Source organism: Salvia splendens, chromosome 3 (assembly GCF_004379255.2).
Source record: "Salvia splendens isolate huo1 chromosome 3, SspV2, whole genome shotgun sequence".
In the NCBI taxonomy this organism is placed as follows: domain Eukaryota; kingdom Viridiplantae; phylum Streptophyta; class Magnoliopsida; order Lamiales; family Lamiaceae; genus Salvia; species Salvia splendens.
In genome coordinates this window covers 34,959,726-34,987,366 of record NC_056034.1, presented here as the reverse complement: position 1 = coordinate 34,987,366, position 27,641 = coordinate 34,959,726, and the positions used below count along the sequence as shown (strand labels likewise).

At 38.3% G+C, this 27,641-nt stretch overlaps 4 protein-coding genes across 5 annotated transcripts; 1 reads left to right on the top strand and 3 right to left on the bottom strand.

Annotated features, from left to right (window-relative positions):
* Positions 1 to 520: 520 nt before the first annotated feature.
* On the top strand, positions 521 to 3,646 carry LOC121795779 (replication factor C subunit 3-like). Its single transcript, XM_042194380.1, has 11 exons — positions 521 to 778; positions 863 to 973; positions 1,188 to 1,220; positions 1,346 to 1,514; positions 1,814 to 1,995; positions 2,162 to 2,298; positions 2,383 to 2,481; positions 2,771 to 2,840; positions 2,912 to 2,986; positions 3,163 to 3,208; positions 3,322 to 3,646. Exons 1-11 carry the CDS (start codon positions 695 to 697, stop codon positions 3,378 to 3,380), a joined length of 1,065 nt encoding a protein of 354 aa, XP_042050314.1. The 5' UTR covers positions 521 to 694; the 3' UTR covers positions 3,381 to 3,646.
* A 72-nt stretch (positions 3,647 to 3,718) lies between these two features.
* Positions 3,719 to 4,886, bottom strand: LOC121795780 (probable arabinosyltransferase ARAD1). Its single transcript, XM_042194381.1, has 2 exons — positions 4,341 to 4,886; positions 3,719 to 4,273 (listed from the first exon to the last, which is right to left on the bottom strand). The coding sequence occupies exons 1-2, from the start codon at positions 4,638 to 4,640 to the stop codon at positions 3,719 to 3,721; spliced, it is 855 nt and encodes a 284-aa protein (XP_042050315.1). The 5' UTR covers positions 4,641 to 4,886.
* Positions 4,887 to 8,987: 4,101 nt separating this feature from the next.
* LOC121797372 (NADH--cytochrome b5 reductase 1-like) lies at positions 8,988 to 11,671 on the bottom strand. The gene is made up of 10 exons (XM_042196127.1): positions 11,513 to 11,671; positions 11,271 to 11,388; positions 10,922 to 11,063; positions 10,760 to 10,850; positions 10,603 to 10,680; positions 10,297 to 10,377; positions 10,059 to 10,148; positions 9,624 to 9,689; positions 9,379 to 9,465; positions 8,988 to 9,297 (listed from the first exon to the last, which is right to left on the bottom strand). Exons 2-10 carry the CDS (start codon positions 11,374 to 11,376, stop codon positions 9,205 to 9,207), a joined length of 834 nt encoding a protein of 277 aa, XP_042052061.1. The 5' UTR covers positions 11,377 to 11,388; positions 11,513 to 11,671; the 3' UTR covers positions 8,988 to 9,204.
* An 8,059-nt stretch (positions 11,672 to 19,730) lies between these two features.
* Positions 19,731 to 24,543, bottom strand: LOC121795778 (cationic amino acid transporter 2, vacuolar-like). 2 transcript variants are annotated; one of them, XM_042194379.1, is made up of 14 exons: positions 23,975 to 24,543; positions 23,493 to 23,694; positions 22,844 to 22,928; positions 22,464 to 22,604; positions 22,260 to 22,378; positions 22,021 to 22,117; positions 21,762 to 21,934; positions 21,602 to 21,668; positions 21,284 to 21,442; positions 20,893 to 21,169; positions 20,673 to 20,781; positions 20,452 to 20,564; positions 20,274 to 20,349; positions 19,731 to 20,190 (listed from the first exon to the last, which is right to left on the bottom strand). In XM_042194379.1, exons 1-14 carry the CDS (start codon positions 24,132 to 24,134, stop codon positions 20,034 to 20,036), a joined length of 1,935 nt encoding a protein of 644 aa, XP_042050313.1. In that variant the 5' UTR covers positions 24,135 to 24,543; the 3' UTR covers positions 19,731 to 20,033. The 2 variants fall into 2 exon arrangements, with proteins under 2 accessions (XP_042050313.1, XP_042050311.1); XM_042194377.1 differs by having other exon boundaries at positions 20,673 to 20,784; positions 23,975 to 24,542.
* Positions 24,544 to 27,641: the final 3,098 nt, after the last annotated feature.

Below are 27,641 nucleotides of genomic sequence, written 5' to 3'. Positions count from 1 at the left end.
AGGGCGGCTAGCTTCTACGACGAGGACGAAGCCGGAAGCTCAACAGCGAGGTCTTCCCCACGCCGAGGCGAGCATACGACGGTTGGCCAGAGGATCGAGACAAGACACACAATGCGCGATACTCGAATCCACAATCAACTACAAGAAGACCTAATCAACCACATGTGGGCGAAATTCGGCAACGAGTAGTGGTTTTTTTTAATTTTTAGGATTTTAATTATGTAATTTTTAATTTTTAGGATTTTAATTATGTAATTTTTCATTTTTAGGATTTTAATTATGTAATGTTTAATTTTATTTGTCATTTGTAATATTTATTGTGGTTTTTAAATGAATTTTAATATTATGGAAATGTTATTGTTTAATTGAATTTTAAATTAATTGTGCTCGTCCTTGCAGAAGAGCACAGAATAGTACCGCCAGGGCCCACAACCGTGCCGCTGGCAAGAGCACGGTGGTGGATGCTCTAAGTATAACCCAAACAGTGACGGGAAATTGTCAGTGAAAGTCGCTACTTACAATAACAACTTTAATCTCCGATCGTAAGTTAACCTATCGTTTCCCGCCACTTCCAAGCTTCCCCTCCTCTCCCGAGCCACGACATAGTAGCTTTTCCATAATCACCGTCTCTGATTGTGTGCGTGTGTACATCTTTAAAGAGGAGAAGCAAGTGCTTGTTGGATTCGAAGAAGAAATGTTGTGGGTGGATAAATATCGTCCCAAAACCCTAGACAAGGTTCTGGTCCACGAAGATATTGCCCAAAATCTGAAGAAACTGGTAATTGTTAATGGTTTTTACGTGCCAAATCTTCGAAATTTGTTTGCCTTTCGTCCATAAATTCTTATGCTTTGTGGATTACAGGTGACTGAGCAGGATTGTCCTCATCTCCTATTCTATGGGCCATCCGGGTCGGGTAAAAAAACCCTTATCATGGCCCTTCTCAGACAAATCTTTGGTCCCGGAGCTGACAAGGTGAAATTTTACTTGTTTTTTTAGATGTTCAAATTATATAGCACTAGCAATGAGGATTTAGCGTGAAAAACTGTGTAATATGTTGCTTCTTGAGTTCTCTGGGTAACACTTGACCTCTTACTTAGCTGATGAGGATGTGAGAAATTTAAATTTTTTAAGTTTTATTCATTCTATCTGGTGAACGATATAATTTGACTCATTTGATGTTGTGCAGGTTAAAGTGGAAAACAAAGCTTGGAGAGTTGATGTGAGTATTGCTCACTCAAATTTCTAGCATAATATATGTTCTAGATGCTTTCTGCTCCGCCCTAGATTGTATTGGTTGTTTTTCGACAAGTTATAGATTGAACGAAAATTTTATTGTGTTCGCAGGCTGGGTCGAGAGCAATTGATGTAGAGCTTACAACAGTATCAAGCACACACCATGTTGAACTGAATCCCAGCGATGCAGGATTTCAGGACCGGTATGTGGTTCAAGAGATTATTAAGGAAATGGCAAAGAACCGGCCAATTGACATCAAGGGAAGGAAGGGTTTCAAAGGTAATTCTGCCCTTTCTTGCATGTATCAATGCTGTTATAGGATTTGCTTGTGATGCGTTGTGGATGCTTTTTTAGCTATTTATTTTGTGACTTATGTCATTGAGTAATAGTAACAATTACTTCTTGAAATGGTATAAAGGAATAAATACAGCATAACGGATTCTGGGTTGAGTCTGCAGTACTTGTTCTCCTTTTATCTCAACTTTCTTGAATGAACTATTAGAAACTATTTATGGATTTCAATCAGTTCTTATAAGTGCAGTTCGTCTTTACCAATAACATAGAATTGCATTTATCAGTTCTAGTGTTGAATGAAGTTGACAAACTCTCAAGGGAAGCCCAGCACTCTCTGCGAAGAACGATGGAGAAATATAGTGCATCTTGCCGCCTAATTCTCTGCTGTAATAGCTCTTCCAAGGTCTCTGAAGCCATCCGCTCTCGTTGTCTGAACATGCGTATAAATTCGCCAACAGAAGGAGAGGTATTTTTCAACTCTTGTTATTGTATTTAGACATGATCACATGAATAAAATAGGTGTTTGAAGTATGTAGCAGTCATAGTTGACTTTAACAAAGATAGCATTTTAACATAATGTAGTTTTCTAGCATGTTCTTATGCTCTGTTGATGTACTTGTTTTCTATGTCAGATCATGAAGGTGTTGGAATTTATTGGCAAGAAGGAATCATTGCAACTTCCACCTGGATTTACTGACCGGATAGCACATCAATCTAATCGAAGCCTAAGGAGGGCAATACTGTTATTTGAGACTTGTCGTGTCCAACAGTGAGTTTTGTTTTGCATTTATAAATATTAACTCTTTCCACTATGATTACCTGACTGTGTGCTAATGCCATGACTTTCAATTAGGTATCCTTTTACATCCAACCAAGCTATACCACCTATGGATTGGGAGGAATATGTTTCTGAAATAGCGTCAAGCATATTTAAGGAGCAGAGTCCTAAAAGGTTTTACAATAATAAGTTTTATCAGAGTATTGCTAAAAAAATTAGTTTACATTTCCCTTACAGGTAGTTTTGCAAATATATAACTGCTCATGACATTTTCATGTAGGGTTGCAATGCTGGGATAGTCATCGCTGAGAACTGACTTATATTTTAGCTATTTGTATCCAGTACCCTGTGAATGTTGTTACATTATACTACCGTTGTATTTTTGGAATGCTGCTTGGATAGAACTTATCACAATATTACTTTGATTTGTTTTTGCCGCTGTCTAATGCATTTCTTCATGTAGGTTGTTTGAGGTCCGTGGAAAGCTATATGAGTTACTTGTTAATTGTATCCCTCCAGAAATCATTTTAAAGGTTGACATTTGTTTGTGCTTTTCCAACCCAGTCACTTGTTCGAGTGAGCTAACATTTTCTTTTCATTGCAGAGATTGCTTTATGAACTGCTGAAGAAATTGGACTCTGAGCTCAAGCATGAGATCTCTCATTGGGCAGCTTATTATGTAAGCTTTGCTTGCATTATTATTTTCCCCTCCCCTCCCTTGGTAACTCGAAACATAAAATCAGCATGTCTGACAAGTGAATTTTAGAGCAATTTAGAGTCGGATTGAACTGTTAAGTTTATGCGCAACTATGTTTCCAGAGAAATATAACTAAAGCATTAACTTGCTCTTCTCAGGAACATAGGTTGCGTCTTGGACAGAAAGCAATATTTCACCTTGAAGGTATGTCACATGATTTGCTGAGTTTTGCTGAACAATCGATACAGTTGTTACGACACAAACCTTCCAATCTTTAGTAATCTCACACATTGATTTTGCTTTAATTAAAATTGCAGCATTTGTAGCCAAGTTCATGAGCATCTACAAGGGTTTCCTCATCGAGACATTCGGCTGAACTGGTGCATATCCTGACGGGAAGAGAGTACTTTTGGCCGGACTTCCATAATGAAGAAGAGAGGATTTTTATCCGATCGTTGTCAGTTCTGCAGTCGTACTTTGATTGGCATCCATGTCATAACAGCATGCGCAATGTGATTATGTTTCATTTCTGATTCTCATTCAACATGCTCATTGTCGTATTACTTTGTTTCCTCTTGAATTCCTCTAAACTTTAAATTTCAACAGACCAAACTGAGATTGAAATGAATGGTTTGAACACTATGGATATTTGTGTTATCATCTAGTTAGTAAACTCAGGCACCTACTACATAGCTGCCCTGTTTTGCTAAGGTGTCACCAAAAAATCCTCGGCAGAGAGCTTGCGATGACCATCCTCTCTCCGGCCACTGGCGTTCGAGAAAGCCGGGATGCTCGGTTAATCCTCCTCTTGCTTGCTGGAATCTTTCTCAAGATTGCCTGCCATATCATCTGAACTGCATCCTTCTCCTGTGACGGATACTGAAACCGGAAGTGATGCTCCACTTGTTTCAGCACTGTCCACATCCTAGTCCACTCTTGTTTGCCGATGCTTCTAATAAAATCGATTAGAAATCCGTCTTTCAAAGCATCTGCGGTGGAGACAAACACGCAGAACTCGGAGTAATCAAGAATGTCCTCAAATGGCAGCTCAATGTCGTCGCTTATGATCACAGGTACGCAGTGGCTGACGATGGCGTCGAAGAGGCGGTTGGACGAGGGGGTGTCACCGGCAATGTTGAGGCAGAATTTGGAGGCGTGCATCCCTATTGAAGCCTGGTTAATCCCATCTCCTTTAATACTTCCAAAAGTGAAATGCACATCTTTTTCATCTCTCAACATGTAAAACAGCTCTTGCCTAATGGTGCCACCCTGCAAAACCAAATTCATCATCAAGAGAAATATCCAATTGATGATGATGAAGACGAAGAAGGCTCACATCTTTCCTATAGACAGCTCCTTGAAAATAGAGCAGCGTGGGGCGGGCGTGGAAGCCAGAGTGGTCGTGGGCGAACGGCTGAATCAAGTGGTTATAAGGCGCGATAACGTCTTTGTTCAGATTAGCAACCGTGGAGGGATACCTCCCGAGATCTGCGATAATGAAGAGGGCAGGCCACAGCTTCATTCTTGCATACAACAAGCTATTTGGATGATGAGCAACGATGATATGATCTCTCCCACCAGACCTCTCCCACTCCTCTTGAGCTACCAAAAACTGCACCAACTTCTCCTGCAACATATCGTCGGCGCTCTTCTTGCCCCGCTTGTGGTGGCTCTTTCCGAAACGGTTGTAGCTAATGGAGGCGAAAAAGGGACGAAAACGACATCGGCCTCGCGCGAATCGTGGACTCGGAGAGCAGAGCGGCCGGTGAGATTGTTGGAGAAGTGGGAGCTCAAGATGTCGAGAGTGAGCCAGTATTCGATGCTGTGCTGCAGATTTAGGCCCCCGGGGTACTGGGGAATGTGGCGGTGGAGGTCGGGCCAGGCGGCGCCTTTCCATCCCAATAGGCCAAAGTGGAAGACAGGGGGGAGATTGTACATGAAGACCTTGAGGATTTTGTTGTTGCATTTGGTAGTGTGATGTGGTGTGATAGGGAAAGGAGGAAGGGTGTTTGATCTTAGCATGTGTAGGGAAGAGATTGCAAGAAGTGATGTGGGAATCAAGAATAGGAGGAGGGTGTTTAATTTTGTTGGCATTTTGAGAGAGAGGGTTGCAATTGCATTGCATTGCATGGAGATGGAGTTGAGAGAGAGGTGAAGGGGGTTTTGAGTGGAGATAAAAAAAAAAAAAAAAAAGTCTTTGTTGATTTGGTGTGTGATAGGGGAAGAATGGGCTTTTCTTTTTTTTCTTCTCATTTCTTTTCTCTGTGTTGAAGAAATTTGTTTGCTTCTGTTGTGAAGCGTGAGACTAGGAAGCATCTGAAGAATAGGGCTCATCCTCTCTTATCTCCTTAAACGTATGTACTACGAAAATCCTCTTGATTCTTTAATTTTCCTACCCAGTCTTGGAAAAGTTGAATTGAATTGTTTATGTTGCAGCATATAAATACTTTAAATATTCACATTTTCGAGGTACAAAGAGCTGGGAAATAGCCTCCTTTGGAAAAGTTGAAATGACTTATTTATCTTCAAATATCTCAAAAGAGGACTTAACTAGTAGATGTAATATTACTATTATTTTTTAGGCAAACTTTTCTATTGCAGAAACTTGTCATTTTCAATTCCATTTCTTGCAATATAAAATTCTCTGCATTACTATAGCATTTAAAGATTAAAAAAAAAGAAAAAAAAAAGACATTAAAACAGTCACATGACTGTAATTTCTTGAGATCTGATATTGTGTGACAGTTTGATGTTGTTATTAAATGTTAACGGTGGCTGCCATTTAAGTTGAAACCCAAATTTCCTTAAAATATTAGTTATGTCGGCAGAAATTTCTGATTATTTTGAACACAAATATGAATGGTCAAATCAAATATGAAAGTAATTCATACAACTTTAATTGCAAGGATTGATAGATCCTATATAGTTGGTCTTGGTTATTTTGAACTCAATTGAAAATGATTCCAAGGTCATTGCATCAGCAATGCTAGTGATACATCTCAACTATATAACGATTGCAATGCCATTCTTGGAACTATAACTAATTCCACGTATAGATATTCACGATTGTTTTCGATCTAAATAATGCTTATTTTATGATAATTATTTGTTATTTATGATAAATACATGAGTTTAAGATTTTTTTTTTAATTCTTCCCTCAACAAACAATTCCGATCAAATTAAAATTATTTTGTTAATAGCTCTACTTTATTTATTTTCAAAATTATGTTAGGTAACATGTGTGGATAACAAGTGTTTTGTGAATTACATTGAACAATATGTTTTAAATGAATGACAAAACTTATAATCTATTGCGCATAGAGAATTTGTAATTTTTGTCAATCATTGGATTAGGTTCGGCGTTTTTACGATTCATTGTAGTAGAATTGGTATTTAATTTGTGAGTGCATATTCATGGATTCAATCTGAAAACTCATCTCGCTATTGAGACCCGTATATTTGTTATACTCATACTAGAAATATATGCACTCCTAATACTCATACGCAAGTTTCAAACAAAATATTAGACATTAATACTCCCTCCGTCCCGCACTACTCGCACATTTCCTTTGGGGCACGGAGATTAAGGAATGAGTGATAGACAAAGTCAACAATTACGGCTGTAGGTATAAATTGTTACTAAAAATGGAAAGAGTGCAAATAACTTGGGACGCCCAGAAAGGAAATAAGTGCAAATAGTGCGGGACGGAGGGAGTATGATTTTAGAGAAAAATCTATGGTTAGAAATAATGAAAAAATCAAAGTTATTAGGAAACTCGTTGAAAATCTAAAAATTTTAAGGGAGAAACAAGAAAATCTCAAAAGTTATTGTATCCACATACAAATGTTATTTTATTAAAAATGAATTCTTTAACTTTGGGGTTCGCACATTTTTAGTCTCTTGATTTAAAAATATCCTGAGAAATAGATCTCTTTGATATAATTACATATTTGGTCTTTTTCACTTTTTTAACATATTTTGGACCGAAATGTCTCACGAGGCATGAAGGGCATTTGTGTACTTCTATGAACACCACTAATTTTGTCTCTCTCACGTCTCAGCTTTAAAATATCTCGGGTGAACTTTTCATATATGGAAAAGAGATAATTTTATGACATGGACGAAAAAGGAAAGTATCTTTATTTTTATGGGACGGATGGAGTATTAGTTTTATACTCCCTCCGTCCTACAAGAATAGACATTCTTTCATTTTTAGTCCATCCCACAAGAATATGCACTTTTCAATTTTGAAAACTATTTTCTCTCTAGTGAGGGAGGACCCATTTCCACTAACAATAGTTTAATTACTACTTTTTCTATCTACCTCTCTCTTACTTTACCAATTTTGTATTAAAATCCGTGCCGAACACAAAGTGCATATTGTTTAGGGACGGGGGGAGTAATAGAATGTGAGTGGAATGAGTTAATGGAAAGTGAGGTGTACCTACTATTTATAGTAAAAGTGAACCGGAACTCCTAATAGCAGACGGATTAAAATGGTAAACTCAGACTACTAATAGCAGGCGGACAAAGGAGTAATATTTTAGGATTGAGGGTGTATATTTGAATGTACTCCCTCCGTTCCATAGTAGTGGAGACATTTTTTCCGACAAAAAGATTAAGAAAGAGGTGTTTAATGTATTAGATAAAAAAAATACTTCCTCCGTCCCATGTCACTCTTATTGTGGGCATGAGTTTTAAGAAATGTAAAGAAAAGTTGGTTGAAAAAGTTAGTGAAATGTGGGACCTACTTTTTTATATTAGTTTTATAATAAAATGTGAGTGAAGTGAGTTAGTGGAACCACTTACCATTTGTGGTAAAAATGAAGTGTGACAATTATTGTGGGACGGACCGAAATGGAAAACAGTGACAATTATTGTGGGACAGAGGGAGTAATAAAGTAGGAGAGATGAAAAAGTAGAGATAATAAAGTAAGAGGGGGGAAGTAAGAGTGGGAAAATGAGTTACTTTTTATTAAAAAGTAAAATAACTCAACTACTATGGAACACCTAAAATGGAAAAATGACTCTATCACTATGGAACGGATATAGTTCTTTTTTCAGTACTAAAATTCGTATCAATCATTGAACTAAAAATTGATAATAATAAATCTATAAATATGAAAATTATAAAAAGATAAAGAAAAAAAGTATGCTTAGTTCAAAATAATTTATATTTTATTATGGCAAACTAATTGTAAATATGGTGTCATGACGTTCATAAATATAAATTAATAAGCATAATATATTTCGAAGAACTAGTTTGGAATTAATTCAAAATTTAAACATGTTAACCAAATTCACTATTTCAAATGATAACATAGAAAATTGGTGTGGTGTATCTATATTTTATATGCTAGCAATGTAATTCATAATAAAGTTTATATTTTAGTTCCAAAAATATTTCAAAAGTGTAAAAACACCAAAAATGTAATTAATCAAAGTTAAGGGATCATCTAGGATATTTTTAAAGACAAGAAGTAAGAGAGACAAAATTAGTTAAGTTTTCAAAAACACACAAATGCCCTCCATTGCTTGAGGAGCATTTCAATCCAAAAATATGTAAAATAAGTGATTACATCAAAGTCCAAGTCCACAGATCTCCATCTCCTAGGATATTTTTAAAGTTCCAAGACTTAAAATGCAAACCCAAAAAATCTTGGGACGATTTATGAAGTTCTTTCTTTTATTAAAAACGACATTGTTTCACTGATCAATGTACTTTTATACACCTGGGAATTTCTTATGCATAAGTAAAAGCTTTAATTTCCAGAGATAATCAGCTTATATCCATTTAAATTCAAAAGATAAACGTTATACGAAAAATAAAAAAAATATATCAAAAACTGGGAGTAATTTATAGGTAAATAGATGTTATTTTATTATACTACTATTTCTTCTCTATTAAAATTGTTTCAGCATTAGAAATTTCCAACCTCAATAGTATATTTTTGAATAGAGAAATACTTCAGATGGATGAATTGACCTAATGGGGAATTGTTTATTTCAATTTTAGAAATAAAAAGGTTTACACTGCAGGGGATATCTCGCTTATTTCAATGGAACAAAAAAAGGTTAAACTTTCTCGGTATTACATTCGAAAAATAAGGGGGAAAATCTTTATCTTACAAGGTCCAGATAAGAAGTAATTTCCCCCAAGAAGAAGATAAAATCAAGTCTCAACCACCACAGGCAAAGCTAGAACTGGAACTGCATCTCTGCTGAGTATTCGAGTGCATCAAGATGAGCAGCCATAGCCTTGTTCATTGGAGGCGGACCGCATCTCAGAATCTGCATATTGTCCAGCAACAAAAATGGCGCTTTAAACTTCATACCTATATTTCATTTTCTAATATATTAACAAATTCAAACCTTAACGTCGGAGGCTGGAGGTGGGCAGTGTGCTTGGATCATTTCCTTTGACACAAAACCAACTCCACCATTCCATACCTCAGGAGGCTGAAGAATTTATTTTCGAACAAACAACAATCCATTAGTTGGAACATATATTTGTCATGGTCGTGTGCAAAACCTTAAGGTTAAGTGCAAAAATCAAGCCAAATTAAAGTGCAATGGATCAGGTAGCCTCATCTAGGATTTGTAGAGGGTAAACTTGCCTGGTTGAGAACATAGTAAACTTGGAACTGGTTGGGGTAGTTTTTGGCAAGACCATCGATTTCATCCTGCAGCAAGTAACTACAGTTATTCAGGATCGTAAAATACTTAAAAAACTAATTTATGTTATTCAATACAGCCGCCAAAGTCCAAACATCCATAAAATTAAATCTCAAAGAACAATAAATTGATTCGACTACATTCACCAATCTTATCAGAGATTTTAATCACACAAGATTCACGAATAATCCCAGTCCATGTCCAAGTGAGCAATCGGGGGCTAAAATTGGATTTTAGTTGTAGTTGCCAATATGTTCACACCCGATTCAAACGAAGGCCTAAACCCAGTCCATTTCAAGTTATATTTTTCAATACATAACTTTTAAGCATACATCATTTAAGTCGTGGCAGGAGAAATAAGATAGGAAAAAAAATACCTTTAGTAGAATGTCATCAAATGTAACATTAGCATAAATCAGATGCACCTTTGTTCTGTCACTCGGGTTCTCCAGGATTGCTCTGGCAACCTATGGAGAAAAGCCAAAAGTGCGTAAAATGCATTTTTCATAAATTAGTAATTAGAAACATTCATCATTTTGAAAGAAGAATTATCTAGATATAATATATCTGACTCAAATATATAGTTATATATATGTAGAGTAATTGAGTATAAACCTGAAACATTGGTGTAATCCCAGAACCACCGGCAAGCATACCAAATGCTCTTACTTGGCCTGGTTGATACCTAAATCGACCCTAGTGTCGATAAAGAAAGCAGAACTCATAGTAAATTTCCAGATGCATGACAAAATTATAACATAAATAACTGTATGCGACTAAACACCACACCATGGCTAGCAACATACAGGTCATATTACATAATGGAGTGATAAAAAATTATCCAATTTTGATCGTTGATCCGTTTCACATTATGTGCATGAATCACTAGGTTAGGTCTTAATAGTAGTATATAACATGTACCTTTGGTCCTTTAACAGCCATATAATCACCTTCCTTCATTTCTCTAAAGTGATGAGACATTCTTCCTTGTGGATACATCTGTAGTTGAAAAAAGAAATCAAATGAGACCTAAGAAAAGCAAAACTATGAAACTGCATAGCAAGTTGACAAAAGGCACCTTTATAACTAATTCAAAGTGTCCAACATCAGAATCCAAAGTAGTTGGAGTGTATGGTTTAATGACCTCTTCACCTTGACTATCCTTACCCCTGTGAAGATAAAAATTAGCATTCCAAAGTATTAGTGTATCTCAACACAACAAGCGAGTTAGATATTGAACCTGCAGCTTATGTGCTGTCCAATAGGAAGGCCCAATACAGAAGTAGGCGTAGGGAGAGCAAATCTGAACTTGGCCACATTATGGCTTATTTGTGTTTTCTTCACAAGCTTAAATTCCTTGAAATTCTCAGGATCCAAGCACACTGCCAATTACCCATGAATAACAAACATATGTAAAATCATGAGAATTGTTTGGAATAAATTAATTAGGTGAAGAATTCAAAACCTAATCTAAGCAAGATTGAATCTTTAACCCCTGAGCAACATGGGGAAAAAACCTAATCAAAGCTACATGCAAATAAATAACCAGAAAAAAAAAATTACTGTAAAAAACAATTGAATCAGCAAACCTTTGGGCTTCTTGGAGGAAAGCAAGAAATAAGCAGCACCAATAGCTACAAGACCTACAGCAACTCCAACTACTAGTTGGCCTTCAGATGTTGCCAAGAAGTCCATAGCTCCAACAACCTAACAATTTACGAATGGGAGGGAGCTTATAAATTTAGAACTATCTTAATACATACACATAAACAGCACAATTTAGATGGATTGATGATTAATTGATGCCAAGGAATAGATAGAGATAAAATACTTGAGGTTGAGGCCAGAGATAGGAACAATGCACCCAATTTAGATGAAAATAGCGCTGAATGAAAAGTGTGCGTATGTGAGAATGGAAGGGGAGTTGGTGGGGAAAATGGTAAGATTAAGAAAGATTCTGTAAAAGTAATTATGACCTACTCCCTCTTCGGCTGCTGCGGCCCCTGGTTTTATCAAACCAGTATTATTAATCTCCCAATTTTATACTCCTCTGTGTATATTTGAATTTCTCTATGCATTCTTTTTCTATATTCATACTGTAATTAATAGAAACTCTTTTGTAAAATAATATTGTAATTAATATAACTGAAGTTATTGGTCACGTGTAATATTTAAAAGACTAAAATGCTCGAGAAAATATTCAATACCAAAGTGACATTAGGAGTTGGTGTGCCCAACTAATTAATCTTTGACAAATGGAAAAATAAATAGCTCACATCCAACTAGACATGTCTATCCAAGCCCATTGGCCTAGCGGTAAAGGGTGCTAGATACCGCGTCCATCCTAGAGGTCACGAGTTCGACCTCGATCACAAATTTACTCCACAATAACAAGGCGGTGATACAATTGTCATTGCAGCCAAAATTACGTCATTGGCAAATTCAATAATAGGAGTAGCCCAGCAATAGCCCAGCCACAAATTTCTCCTGCCACATCATCAACACTAAAAATCCGCTCAGCCATAGCCTAGCCACATCACTAATAACAATTATATAAAAATGAAATAATTAACAATCACACAATATACGGAATTTAATTTACGAGACATATATTGGAAACATTAATAATACTATTAAAATTTTAAAAAGTACAATAATTTTAAAAAATTACAATAATTAAAAAAAAGTATAATAATTCACTCATCGCCTCTGTCGTCGTCTCCTCCGTCGTTGTCGCCACCATCGCCGCCGCCTCCGTCGCCACCGTCCCCGCCGCCTCTACCCCCGCCGGTCTCCCTCCGTGCCGCCTCCAACTCGTCCTGCATGCTCATGAGAAGAGTTTGAAGCAAACTCTTCTCCACGAGGTCCACCGCCGCCCGCCATTCGGCCATCGTCTTGACCATCTGATTGCGCGTTTGTTGACGCGCGAAGAATTTGAGATCCGCTATGGATTGGCCAAGGGGGGATGCCGACTGGACCTCCTGTGAACCCCCGGCTGCCCCCCTCGCCTCCCGTTGAGCCCGCTTGTGCCCAACCGGGCGAGTTCGGCTAGGGTACGAATGAGGGGTCGGGACCTCCTGGGCTGTCTCGGAGAGGTCGTGGGAACCACCGCTGCTGCCGCTGTAATCACCGGTATAGTTCAGTCGTTGCTTCTTCGGCCAGCAAGCGTCGACACCTAATCGGAACTTCTCGGAGTCGTTCAGCACAACATAGCAGTTCCAGTAGGTGAAATCCTTATACAACCCTTTCTGGGGGAAGGCTTTCTCCGCTATCCTCCTGCAGTCATCCTCCGTTTGGCCACTGCTCTGCATGCGGAGGGCGTTGGCGTACAACCCCGAAAATCGGGAGACAGCAGCCATGATTCGGTCCCACCCCTTCCGGCAATCCTCACCGGTGCGTGGCCTCCCCCCCGGGCAAAATGTCTGGTAGGCTGCTGCTATCTTGCCCCACAAGTTGACGATCCTCTGGTTGTTCGAAACGAGAGGATCGTCGCAAACCACCCATGCCTTGGACAGCGCGACGTTCTCCGCATCCGTCCACCTCCTCCGTACCGAGCAGTCGTCCTCACCCGGCTGCGACAACTCGCCGACCTTCTTCCCCTTGCCCTTCTTCTTTGGAGCGCCACGACCCTACACTGCTCCCCCCGTTTGAACGGGCGTATCCGGAACTCCGAGAATATCAAACTCCAACTCCTCTAAGGAAAAAACATTAAAGTTGCGTGAACTGCGCATCCGTTGGGGTCGATGTGTGCGAAGAAGCAGTCGAAAAATCAAAACTGGGTCGATAGACGTCCCCCTCCCCCGGCGTCCCCTGCGTCGCCGGTACCCCCCTGTCGGGTGCTGCATCGCCGTCCCCTCTCCCCCCGCGGCATCATCTGCATCCCGGGTGCCCACCCCGGCATCATCTGCATACCGGGTTGCATCCCATGTACCCCCTTCCACGCCGGCATACTCCCCCAACTGCCATCCCAGGCATATTCCCCCCCCCCGCTGCCATCCCGGGCATCATGCCCTGCCACGGGTACATGTTGTAGTACCCTGGCATCGAACCCCATCCACCTCCCACGGGTACCGGGGGAGTTTGAGACCCGCTCGTCACTGGAATACCTTCGTTGGTGTTCTCCATTTCTCGGTGTTGATCTTGTGCAGAAAGTAAGATAGAGAGAGTACTCGTTAAAACAAGTGGTGCGAATGAAAATGACGTGCAAACCGCGTATATATAGTGTTTCGAAAATAAATAAAAAAAATTCCGTTTGGCGGTTTTTAATTCCGAAATCCGCTGGGCAGTTGCAATGGACTGCCTAGCACCGGCGCTCGGCTAGGCGGTGCGCTAGGCGCCATTGCGGATGACCTAAGGGATAATCAAATGGATCAGCTGAGCAGGAGGAGCTCGTATTTTGATTTGAAAATGTCACTTTTTAGCATTAATAGTTTGCCAGTCGAAGTTTGATGCAAAAATGCTGCTAATGGTTGCCAATTTTGTCTCATATTGTTAGAGCATAGAACACGGTGAGCAGGATGATGATGTTGAGTGGAATTCTTTGTATTTATAGATGTTGTACCAGTAAAATAAGTTAGATACACTGGATAGAAAAATTGCTTAATGCAAACAAGTGATTAATATTTCTGCTCTTGCTAAGAATGAATGTATCTGCTTCCCCATTTTATTTGATATACTGTAAGTTTTAGTGGAAAACATCACTCTAAGCATGTTTTTACTTCACTGGTATGAAGAAAATAGATCACTATATCCAAAAATCAAAGAAACATCACTCTAACCGTTGAACACATCATTATAACCATGTTTTTACTTCACTAATGTTAATAAAATACATCACTATAGCAAAAAATAAAAGTAATATCACCATAACCATGTGTTTTACTTTAATGTTGCTAACAAAATACATCCACTATAGCCAAAAATCAAAGAAACATCACTCTAACCTTGGATTACATCACTATGCATGATTTTACTTCACTGTTGTTAACAAAACACATCACTATTAGTATGATTTTACTTCACTGTTGTTAATAAAACACATCACTATTAGCATGATTTTTACTTTATTGTTGTTAACAAAACACATCACTATTAACATGATTTTACTTCACTGTTATTAACAAAACACATCACTATTAGTATGATTTTACTTCTCAGTTTCTAGAAAAATGCAAAATTTGAATTGCCTATCTTGACAAACTCTCTTCAGTCTACGTTTATTATCGCTTCAGTATTCACACAATAGCAGCCGAATGGGATAGGGAATTGGACATCTGCATTCATCTCAACACTTATCTATAAATACCATTCTTACATCTTTCAAACAATCACAAACACATTTCCAATAATCTCTCTATTTTCTTTGATATCTTACTAATTTGTGAAATGGCAAAATCACATGAAACAGAGCACCTTGTGAAGGCCTTTGGATTGGCTGCTACAGACTCATCTGGCCATCTCTCTCCTTTCAAATTCTCCAGAAGGTGTTTTTCCTATATATCTCTCTATGATGATGGTGATGAATCAGCTAGGAAACTAAGTAACCTATACTGATACTCGATCAATTTGCAGGGCAACTGGTGATGATGATGTGCGGAGTGGAAGCGGTACAGAGGCAGTTGAGGTCCACCACCAGCCCCGCAACCAGCCCCTCCATCCCGATCGCCTTTGCCAGCTCCCCCACCGCCGCCAGTATCCTCTCCGGCGCCACCCCCACTGTGGCCGTCGCCATAAATTCAAAAGCAAATGCCAACAAAGCAAATATCTCTATGTAGTTTTTATTAACTAAAGTTGATTTCCTAAAATACCTCTATGCAGTTTTTATTAACTAAAAATGTTTACTTGTTTTAGTCATTAGATTAAGATAATGAGTGATTGAGATTTGTTCTCTAGTTATACCCTTAATATTAGTTATACTTTGATCATCCTCCTAAAAATATATATGTAAGTAAAAATACACACAAACAAAAAGTATGATCATAATTTAATTTTTCTGTTTTTAGTACATTAAAGAGTTATACTATTTACTTAGTAACTTAATAAAAAAGTAAAAATTAAATTATAACTATTTAAGTATGTAAATATATTTATATATAAAAATATTACTAGCAATTTTTATATTTTAAGATTATATAATATTCCATAAAAGTTTTAATAATTTTTTAATATTTCCATGCATTAAATAAGTTATATATTTACTTAGTAACTTAATATGAAAATAAAAATTAAATTATAACTATATAACTATGTCAATATATTTATATATAGGAAGAAAAAATATTGACAATTTTCATACTTTAAGAATTAAGATTATGCAATATTCTATAAAAGTGGTTTAATAAATATCTTCTAAAAATTCCTTCCTTAGTTGGCATGTCTAATCATTTATGTTTTCATTTGTCAAAAATTAAATGGTTGAATACACCACCTCATAATGACACTTTGGTATTGAAGATTCACCGAATATTTTCTCAAAATGCTCTAGTATTTGATATTATAAACTAGAAATTTGGTCGGTACTTACACTAGTGAATTTTACATGAGTTTAATTTTTCCTAAATTAAATTTGACGTAAGATATGGTATTATATACTCCCTCTGTCTCATAAAAATATATGCACTTTACATTTTCATCAGTCCCATAAAAATTTGTGCATTCCATTTTTAGAAAGTTATCTATATACATTAACTTATTTACGACTTATACCACCATTAAACAATACTCCTTACTAATAATGCGAGTCTCATTATCCCTTAATACTTCCTCTGTCCCATTAAATATGTCACGTTTGCTTTTGCGCGCTTGTTTGAAAAAATTATACTCTCTCCGTCCCAAGGAAAATGACCTCTTTCTTGGGCGGCATGAGATTTTATGCAACTTTATTTTGTGTGTTAAGTGGAAAAAGTAAAGTAAGAGAGGGGGAATAAAGTAGAGATAAAAGTGTTTCCATTTTTGGTAATGAGTCATCCTAGTTGGGACAAAGCAAAAAGGAAAATGATCATCTTTAATGGGACGAAGGGAGTAATAAATAACTAAAGTGGTGAAAAAATGAAGTAAGAGAGAGAATAATGTAGAGGAGAGTCCCCTTTATATTATTCTCTTTTTTACTTTATTTTTTCTCCACTTTAACTATTTATTATATTTTTTCAAAACATGTGTGAAAAAGCAAACGTTTCATTTTTAATGGGACATGTGAGTACTACTTTAACTACCATTATCATCATCTCTCTTACTTTATCAATTTTGTTTTAATTCCCGTGTCATATCAATTGCCCATATTTTTATGGGATAGATGGAGTACTTCCTCCGTCCTATAGAAATAATTCATTTAGGGTTGACATAGGTTTTAATGCATAATTGGTAAAATAAGAGAGAAGTAGAAAAACTAATTGAAATTGTGTAATGAATGATGACACTCATAAATGATAAAGTAAAATAGCAGGAGAAAAAAATTGCTATAAATAGATATGGACTCTTTTTATGGGACAGAGGAAAAATAAAATATGACTGATTTCTATGAGACAGATGGAGTAGTTGCACAAAGCGGTCGACATAAGAACTGCTAAATGATACTGTCCGGATTAGGAACCACGGGTCTAGTTCCGGAAAATCTTAAACCAGAATTGAACCTTGAACATATTTCGCGCTTACGGTTTTGGTTCGAAAACCGCGATTCCGATTTAGGTTCTAAACCGCCGGGTTTTCAGCGATTTTTCGCAGTTTTGGTTCGGTTTTCCGGCAGTTCCGGCACGGTTTCGGTTCCAGATTTTTGAACCTAAACCGGCACGCGGTTCAAAATGTCATGGTTCCGGTTCCATTTTTATGATGCGGTTTCGGTTACATGGTTAACCGCCGGTTCACTAACCTTGGGCTTCTTTAGTTGAGACATCTTAAAAAAGGAATATGACTCAAATTAGTTGGAACGGAACGAGTACTATCATGGTGAAACATCCAAACGGGACAGTGTAGTTTTCAGTCAATTGAAGGCCTCGTCCATCCCATTCATTTTCTTCTTGATCCTCAGAGCATCCGCAATGGGCGGACGATGGCACGCCCGATGGCGCGCATCGTCCGCGCCATCCATCGTCCGCACCCATTGCGGGTGCGCGCCATAGGGCGCGGACGATAGTCGCGCCCTATACTTCGGTCGCGGAGGATAGCGCGGACGATGACCATCGTCCGCGCCATTGTCCGCCCCATTGCGGCTGTCGCGGACGATGGCCATCGTCCGCGCCATCGTCCGCCCCATTGTGGAGGTCGCGGACGATCGACCGCGGACGATGGCACGCGGTTTCGTTTTTTTATAAATACCATTCATTTGTAACATTTCATTTCACGCGATTTCATTTTCGAAACTTACATTTACATAATTACTACGAAATGGATTCAAGCCCCAATAGTCCTACGTTTAGCGCAGGGGTGCATTGGCCGGGTACAGAACCCGACGATTATCGTTCGTTCGACACCAACACCCATTACGATCCTGATTTCAGTACGGAATCGTATGGGTTGTCTGACATAGAGCCGTCTCCGCACCACCCAACCGCAGCGGCCGATCCCGACCCCGCCGCGACCGCTTCCGCCCCAGCCAGAAAGAAGCGGAACCGGCAGCGGGCGCAGAAGTTGCCGCCTCCCGGTGATTGCCATGAGTACGTCCCCGGCCGTACGAACTACAACGACGACGAAACTCTCACTTTAGCCCGATGTTGGGTAGATATATCGGAAGATCCGATATTCGCGAACAACTAGCGACAGATCGCGTACTGGGAACGCATCGCGGACCTCTACAATTCGGTCAAGCAGCCGACCGCGTACAAACGCAAGCGTGAGCAACTCCGCAAGCACTGGGATCAAGTCAAGAAGCAAGTGAACTTGTACGCGGCGGAGTTCGAGAAGTTCACGCGGTCACAGGTGAGCGGCGAGAGCGCGAGCGACGTGCGCACTAAAGCGATGTTGTCGTACCGGTCGATGTTCGGCGATTTCAAGCACGAGGCCATCTGGGCGCTCTTGAGGGAGAAGCAGAAGTTCCAAGGTGGAATTCTGCACACTGGTGCGTCGAAGAGGACGAAGGTCACCGAAGTTGGTGACTACACGAGCAGCGGCAGCGGCAGTCACCCGGTTGACCTCAACCGGACGTACGTGGATGAAGGGAGTTCCGGCACACCGGTGTCCTTCCGGCGTCCTCCCGGCGTCAAGGCTGCGAAGGCCAAGGGGAAGACGACCTCATCGTCGACCGCTGCAACCCAAGCTCTGGTCCCGGTAGAGCTCCCGACCCAGACGGCCACCGCGTTTGAGTCGTTAGCAACAGCGTCGATGGCAAGGACGATGTTGCAGACGCACAGGGCCCTCAAGAAGTGTACCGACCCCGACGAAGCCGAATATCTCCGGACATTACTTGTTTTTATTAAAACTTCGATGAGCTGAGTCGGAAGTTGGGAATTGGTCCGACTTAGTTTTTTTTTTATTAGTTCAATGATGTAACTTTTTTTTATTAAAACTTCGCCGTTTGTTATTTAGACCGTTTTTTATTTACTCGTTACTTGTTATTTGAAAACAGTTAAATTAATTAAACAAAATAATAAAATGATGATGTGGCACGCCATAGGGCGCACCTTAGGGCGCGCCTTTAGGCGCCCCACTGCAGGTGGGGAGGTAGAAGGATAAAACTGCTGACGTGCGCGCCTTAGGCGCTCCATTGCTAATGCTCTCATTTAGGACGGGGAACAATACTGAGGATCAAGTCCACGAACTTATAGCTCAGCATATTTTCTTATTTCTTTATTTTATATATATGAACGTATAAATGATACTCCCTCCCTCCATTCCAGGCAGTAGAAGCATTTCTTTATCTCCTTATTTTACTCCCTCTAATTTAACTATTTATATATTTTTTTAAAACAAGTGCTCAAAATTAAACGCCTTTATTATAGTGTGACAGAGGGAGTAGTTGTTTAACAAAATGATAACCTGCAAAAATTTAAACCCCTGCATCACTTGAGGTGAAGATGAAATCATGTCATCCTTGATCAAACTGAAAGAATCAATAAAAATTGTTTAGAACATTAAATCCAATAACAATACCACACTATGTACAGATTGTTGGTACAAGTCCATTGCAGGACTGACTGAAGAAATATGTGCTATTCACAACACTATAATGCTTTTTTTTTCTTTCTGTCTCTCTCTCTTTCTTTATCTTTTCCCGTATTAGCTATGAACTAAAATTCAACAAAGTAATGTCACAATATGGCATCATATATAACAAAGTTGGGTAATCTGAGAGCCCAGATATGCCTCATCCAATACTCCTCCATACTAAAACTACATGAGTGCTCTTCTTCAGAGAGACCATCTCACGGCTGAGGTTCTGAGACGCTGTCGTAGATTTCATCAACGTGAGCTGCAGGAACGTAGATCACATTCTGCAACGAGCTGTGGTTCCGGCCATAAATGGCATATACGAGTGCACCAATCGCCAGCCAGACTGATACACGCATCCAAGTATCACCGCTGCATATTTGCCCCACGTGAACCGTAATAAAGGAAGAAAACATCGAAGATTTCTAAATTTTAACTTATGAATAAATACTCACCCAAGGTTGATTAATAGGTAGACATTGATCAGAATGCTGGCAACAGGCAGCAACGGAACAAATGGGCAAATGAATCCTGAAAGAGAAACGACGCTTCTATGACCACGTTTGACTCGTGATAAAAACTGCAGCAGCGAAAAAGAACAAAACAAATGCCCTGAGAAATTATCGGACATACCGCCTGTGTGGCCAAAACTGTGCCTCGCATCATCTTGGTCGATCCAAGTGAGGACTATGAGACCGGATAGAAGGAGAACTCCACCAACTCCACATAGAGAATACCGATAAGTGCTGGAATGAATTATGTTTATTTGGTTATTCACTTCATGAAATCATAACATGGGAAAACCTAACATACATTTGAAATCCCTGCACTAGTGATGATTGTACCAAACGTACCTATATAGGGTCTGACTTGAAGCAGCGGAAGTTAGAATGAGCACACCAATGCACGTGCACGTGATTGTCCAGCCAGCAATAGTCCGCCGGTTCTCTTCTCTAGTGAAACCTGCTGCAAGGTTTAGAAGAAAAGTGAGATTCAGAAACTAGAGACAACAGAATAAAGATTCATCAAATGCTTAGTAGAAGCAGTGAGTATTCCCGAATTGGGCAAACTTACAGTTCAACTGCACAGCTTCTTTCTCAAGAAGGGGATCTTCTAAAGGTGATTGTTTGCTGACTAGAACTGGGACAAGGTTCTGTGATGTAATAGCTTTAGCATTGACATCATCTGCATCAGAATCTATAAGACCAGTGGTGCTCCTATATTTAGAAGAAACTGAATCTATTGCTTCCTGAAGTGATGACGGGATTGGAACAACATCCGGTGGAACGTATCTCAGTATCAGCACAGAAATTGCCACCATAGTAAATGCAAGAAGTGTGCCAACACTAACCTGCAAGTGGAAACATAACGATAACGACCAGTATAAAGAATTCTATGGAATATGGAACTTGACAAAATTAACAGTAATTTCAACAAACTGCAGAGAAAGAGAGGAGCATCGTACCATTCCAGATAACGCTTCGACATCCATGAAAAAAGCCAATAGTGCTGCAAGGCAACCAGTCACTATGGTGCTCTTCAGTGGAACTTGTGTTTTTTTATTGACTTCTGAAAAAAATGATGGTAGCAATCCATCTCTGGCCATTGCCATTAGTATTCGTGGCTGAAAATACAAACATAAAAAAATTACTAATCTCAAACTAATCCAGAAAATGTTCTATGCATACATCTACATACGGATCATTACACAAACACATGATAAGGTCCAATGATTATGAAGGTTAACACATATCAATCATTTTTCGAGAAAGATTAGAGTTACCTGTGGAAGGATTGAACCCATCAATGTTGAACAAAGAGCAGTACAAGCTCCTATCGTTACTATATACCTGCATTACAGCCAATTAGAGGCATGAAAAATGAGTTCAGCATTTGAATGGACTAAGCCCAAATGTGAGACCATGATACAGCTATCTACTTACGCTGCCCAGTTACATCCCTGACTAGCAAATGCTGAGGAGATGGGAGTGTCCGGATCCATTGAAAAATACGGTACTAAACCAACAATGACTGCAGAAACCAACATGTACAGGGCACAACATATTGATAGAGCAAGACCAATACCCATGGGCAGATCTCTCTGAGGATTCTTGACCTGCATATGGATAAAATTCCAACATTAGATTTCCGAGCAATCAGGCTACAATCTTTAAAAGAAAATTTTGAGATAATAGTCAATACCTCTTCTGCTGTACTAGCAACTGAATCAAACCCGATGTAGGAAAAGAAAACAGTTGAAGCACCAGCAAGCATCCCATCAGCTCCAAAAGGAAAATATCTGAGACAAGTAATTAAAATTATTTCTTAACTTCAAGAAGAGTTTCCCATATGAATAAAAGGATCCAGATATAAAAGTGTAATTTTGAAAAAAATGAAATAAGAAAAGGAAACCAAATACTTAAGCAAGAAAAGTCACATACCCTGACTGAAGTTGGTAACCAGGCCATCCAGTCTTGAAACCCAAATATCCTCCGGCTACAATGACGAAGATCAAGGCACAAATATTTGCTGCAGTGACAATTCCTTGGACAAATGTACTCTGCAGAAATCATCTACAAGTAAGTTACAGTTGTCATCAGGAGGAAAGAAATTCTTAGAACAAAATGAGGATTTTAGAAAGAGACCTCTTTAATTCCCAAACTGAGAAGTCCAGTGACCACCAAAACTAAGACGGCTGCACAAGGGTCGACTACAACATCAATCCCAGGGATGGCATAGCGAGCTAGAAACATAGGGAGGCTATCTGCCCCCCCAAAAAGCATGGCCTGAATGAGAGAAAAAGAGAAGAACAAAATCAAGACCATAACAAGGTAATTGCTATTTTCCATATGTTTGGACTCTAGATAGCAATAATTGATCTATTGTAAAGCACAACAAAGTTTGGAGCTGTAGGAGTAAGATCTCCCATTATAATATAGCTACAGAATTCCACTTTACAAATAAATCAGAATTTATAACCCTCACAACTTCACCTAATAAAGTGAGAATCAGAGAGAAAGCACACCAGATTTGGTGATATGCCGCGGGCAACTGCTGAACCCCCTATTGTGTATTCCAAAATCAATGCCCAACCAATCAACCAAGCAACCCTGCGTGAAACATGTGTTAAATCGATATTTCCACAAGTCAATAAGTAAACAAACTGGTCTTCTAAGCAGTTCCACTAGTCAATAAGTAAAAAAATATCAGCTGTTCGGAAGAGGCCTAATTAGTGGAGTGGATGAGCTCGTGGTCACAAGTTTCAAGTTCAGATCCCTACCAAGACCTTTTAGATCAAACCGTTAGGTCAAATCTGCCGCACAGGACTTTCCTAGTGGAGTTTCTACTGAGCAAAGAAAAATATATTCGCTGGACATTCTCTATATCTTTTTCTTTCTTAATAAACAGTCCATACATTGTAACACTGAGGAAGACACTTAGCATTTCTTGATTGCAGCTAACCAACAAACAGACTTGAAGTTGGGCCTTTTTATAGAGTGGAGGAAATGGGCAGCGGAATTAACACCGAAATCTAAAAACAATTAAGATACCATATTGGAGCATTGAATCAAAAGACACATCATCTATCTACTTGGATCAAACCTTAAATTCGAGATAGGAAAGTTGTACATGAAACAACATTCAGCAAATCAGACAGTTTCAAACATGTATACCCTTCTCCAACGCAGATGTAAGAATAATGATAGGCACTTCCAGCAGAAGGGCAACGACTAGATAGCTCGGCATAGCAGAATGCAGAAAGAGCAGCCGCTATTCCAGCAATCAAGAATGAAAATGTAAGCGCCGGCCCTGAGTGCTCTCTTGCAACAGTACCAACAAGAATATAAACTCCAGCACCAATAGTTGATCCAACTCCTGCAACTCAAAACACCAATTCATCAGCACATCCATATGCACCCTTCTTATCCCCTGATTTGTATCACAAGATTCAAAAAAGCACAAATATTTTGACCTATAAAAATCGAAATACTGCCTTATCAAGCCAAAAAAAAAGACAATCAAACTCCACCACATACATCATCAGCAAAACATCCCACAAAAGGGAACTAAAACTAAAGAAATCGAAAAGCACAAGTTATTAGTAAAACAAAATTAACTGAATCCAACAAAAAGGAGAAGCGAAAATCAGTGATACCTATCGCTATGAGATGAGGAATAGTGAGAGCCTTAGCCAAATGATGATGAGACAACGACGTCTTGGCACGATCAGAATCAACCTGTTTCCTCCTCACGAGAGACATGAAACCGTAATTTCCATTACCACTGTCATTCTGGGCATCATTAAGAAATCCCATCAGAACCCACGAGATATCTTGAATTGGGTGTCTCAAAATTGATTTTCTTGCCAAGTATGAATTTTTTTCTGAAAGAGAAACTAAAACTTGGCCGAATTTCTCTTCCTCTTTTTTGATGGTTTAGAGTTCCATACAAGCAAGAAAAACTAGAGCAAACGGTTATGGAAAACGTTATAACAAGATCAGAGCAGCCCCAAAGAGGATAAAGACTGAAACTTTCGACAGACTTAGGGGTAATTGGGAGGGTATGGAGGTTGCTGTTGAAGAGATTCAGCTGATGAGGCGGAGGAGACGAGATTCTGACGGAATTTATGTTGATTTTTGTGGGTTACCCAATGAATGTGTTGTGTTCTTAAATCTTCTATACTCCACTCATTTTCTTATTTTTTATTCATTTCATCGATCAGATTCCCAAATCCCAACGTATAAACAATACTTCTACTCCACATATTAAAATCTGCACTATACGTTGCATTAAATATAATTCATTTATCAATTCCCTGCAGCCAGCATAATTCATTCACCAGTTGAGTACTGCTTTGCAATCCTTCCTATCGCATTAAAATAAAACATAGTATTTTTTAATATGAGATTTTATATGGTGTGTTTTGTAAATTAACAATAAGAAAATACAATAAGAGAAAAGAAAAAGTAGATATAATATTATTTCTATTTTAAAAAATATTTTATTTTTAATAGAATAATCCAAAAAGGATTCATTTTTAATGGGAGTATGCACTTTTAGTAGAATATGGATTTTAATGCATAACTTCCATAAAGTAAAAAAAGATAGAAAAAAAGTATTTAATATTACTACTGAAAAATAAGTCTCACCTTATTAAAAAAAAGTTTATAAAATTAGAAAATGCATATTTTTATAGGATAAAGTAAAAATTAAAATAACGTGTAGTCTCGTGGAATGGATGGAGTAATATAAATGCTCAGTAAAATGGTGTTTAAAAATTAAAAACAGATGGAAGTTTATTGCAATTTTGAATAGGTAATAGTGAAATAATATACTCCATTATTGTTTAGGCGTAAAATAAAAAAAGTATAAATGCATGGATAGGGTGACGCGGTGCTCTTTGTCAAGTTATACTACTAATACTAGCATGTACATAGAGAGAATTAGATTCCATAAAGGATTAGTCAACAAATTTAATATTGCACTTTTGATGTTCTATTTTATAGATTTGAGTTCTATTTGTGGACAATGCATTTTTTAATCTGCAGATAATTATAATGGGCAGAACGAGATTGTGGAGACACGACACCAAGAATGTTAAACGAAGAACGGTTCCGATATATCTTCAAACCGAATATTTATTGATAATTTTAGCAAAGTAAATCATTTAATTAATTAAAAAGTTTTGCCGAATTGGGTAGCGGTGCTCATTACTTAATCGAGATTTGTATTATAAACATCATATACAATTATAATATTTTAATGTTACTGTACTCATGAAAATAATTTACTACCATACGTTAAAATATGACAGAATTATAAAATATATGCAACTTGCCATAAAGTGTCCAAAGCCATTATAAGCGTCACGTCACTGAACTGCTGATTGCCTAACACTAACATGCTTGGACTAGGGCTGGCAAATCGTGCGGATTGGGTCGTTATCGGGTCAACCCGATAACTACCCAACCCAATAAGGCCAAACCTGAACCCAACCTGTTAAGGAAACCCCAAACCCGAACACGAATCCGACCCGCCACCTCCAAACCCGAACACGACCCGGACACGACCCAAACACGATAGCGACACGAACCGCTTTGGGTTGACCTGACACGATAGCAACACGATATCTACCTGAACACGATAACAACACGAACCACTTTGGGTTGACCCGACACGATAACAGCACGACAACAACCTAAACACGATAACGACACAAACCACTTTGGGTTAACCCGGTAGTGATACACGAACCTACCATATTTACATGATTACATAATACAAATTGCTTCGAAAATTGATCAAGACTTTAAAAAGTCATATAACATGAAGAATTGAAGATGTTCCATTTCAAACAACCACTTAGATTCAACATAATAACAATAAAATTCCAACAAAATCCAAAAAACCCAACAAAATACATGTTTTGATAACGAAGAACTCCTTGGCACTCTGCAGACATAATAGAAGAACTCATTGGCACTCTGCAGCATGTTTTGATAACCTCAAATCCCTAACCTGTAAATTCACAAGGTAGAAATTATAGATTTCACATATCAAATCTATTCTAAGCCATTTAATAGAGAATAAGCTTCAAGAATTTAGTATTGAAAGCTTCAAGCAATAGGATAAACTAATTAACAATTTCCTACTTGTATTCCTCACAGCCCATTTATCAAATTTTATATTCTTGAAAATGAAAGAAAAACAAATAATGAGTATTTAGATAAGAATCAAATGGAGGAAAGGAATTTGTACAAATCAAGTGAAGTAGTAAGCTAACCTTTGATGCTTTCAAGAAGTAGCAAAAGTCAAGGTTGTTTAGGTTGTGGAGCTTCCACAATGAGCTTCATCATCAACATTTAAACAGTCCTCGGCTAAGTCATTTGTTGGTATTTCTCCTTTAATACCTTTGAAAGAAAATAAGAATTAATAAAATAACTATAATAATCATAAAAGTTGACATTAACTAAATAAAAAGTTAATACCTTTTTTCCAAACAACCAATCTCTAGTGCAAATTAAAGCTGCAGCCAATCCAATACAAGAATAAAAATGCATAATCGTTTTATTTCTCAAAAACAAAGCCAACTATACATGTGTAAACACTACAACAATAACAAGCCCTGAAAAATACTGGAGTCAGCAATACATCAAAGAGATAAAGCAATATCCTACTGAAGAGAAATCTGCACAGGAATATGAAAATTAAGAATAACCTATCTGTAAAAGGAAACTATAACATAAGCTGCCAAACTGTAACATAAGCTTACAAATTTATTTGTTTTACCCGTTCAAGTAACAACGTTTTAATAAGCATAAATACAACCAATACCAAAAAGGAAACTATTTCACAAACGTTTTAAGATCGATTGATGAACTATTTCACAAACGCGAGAGACAACCACACGCACAAATAAACATAAATACAACCAAAACCAAAAGGAAACACGCAAAATCGAGCAAAATAAGAAAACTACTCAAGGACCTTGACTCCTCGGAGCTGGGCAGATGCGGATGGTGGATGTGTGAGGTATGCAGAGAGAAGCTGGAAGAATGAGAAGTGACTGATTGTGGCCGGCGACGACCGATTTATTGCGGCAGTAACAAACGGCAGTAAAAAGCTTCTTAATTATGAGTGGCTGAGTGAGAAATCGAGCGACGAGCGTAGGAGACTGGAGAAGTGGAGGGGAAATCTGGAAAATGGAAATGCAGCGGCGCATGAGGGGGTAATTCTAAAACCCTAATCTATTTTTTATTATTTTCTTATGTGATAGTGGCTAAATTAAATCTAATTAAAAATAAAAATAATAAAATATTAAT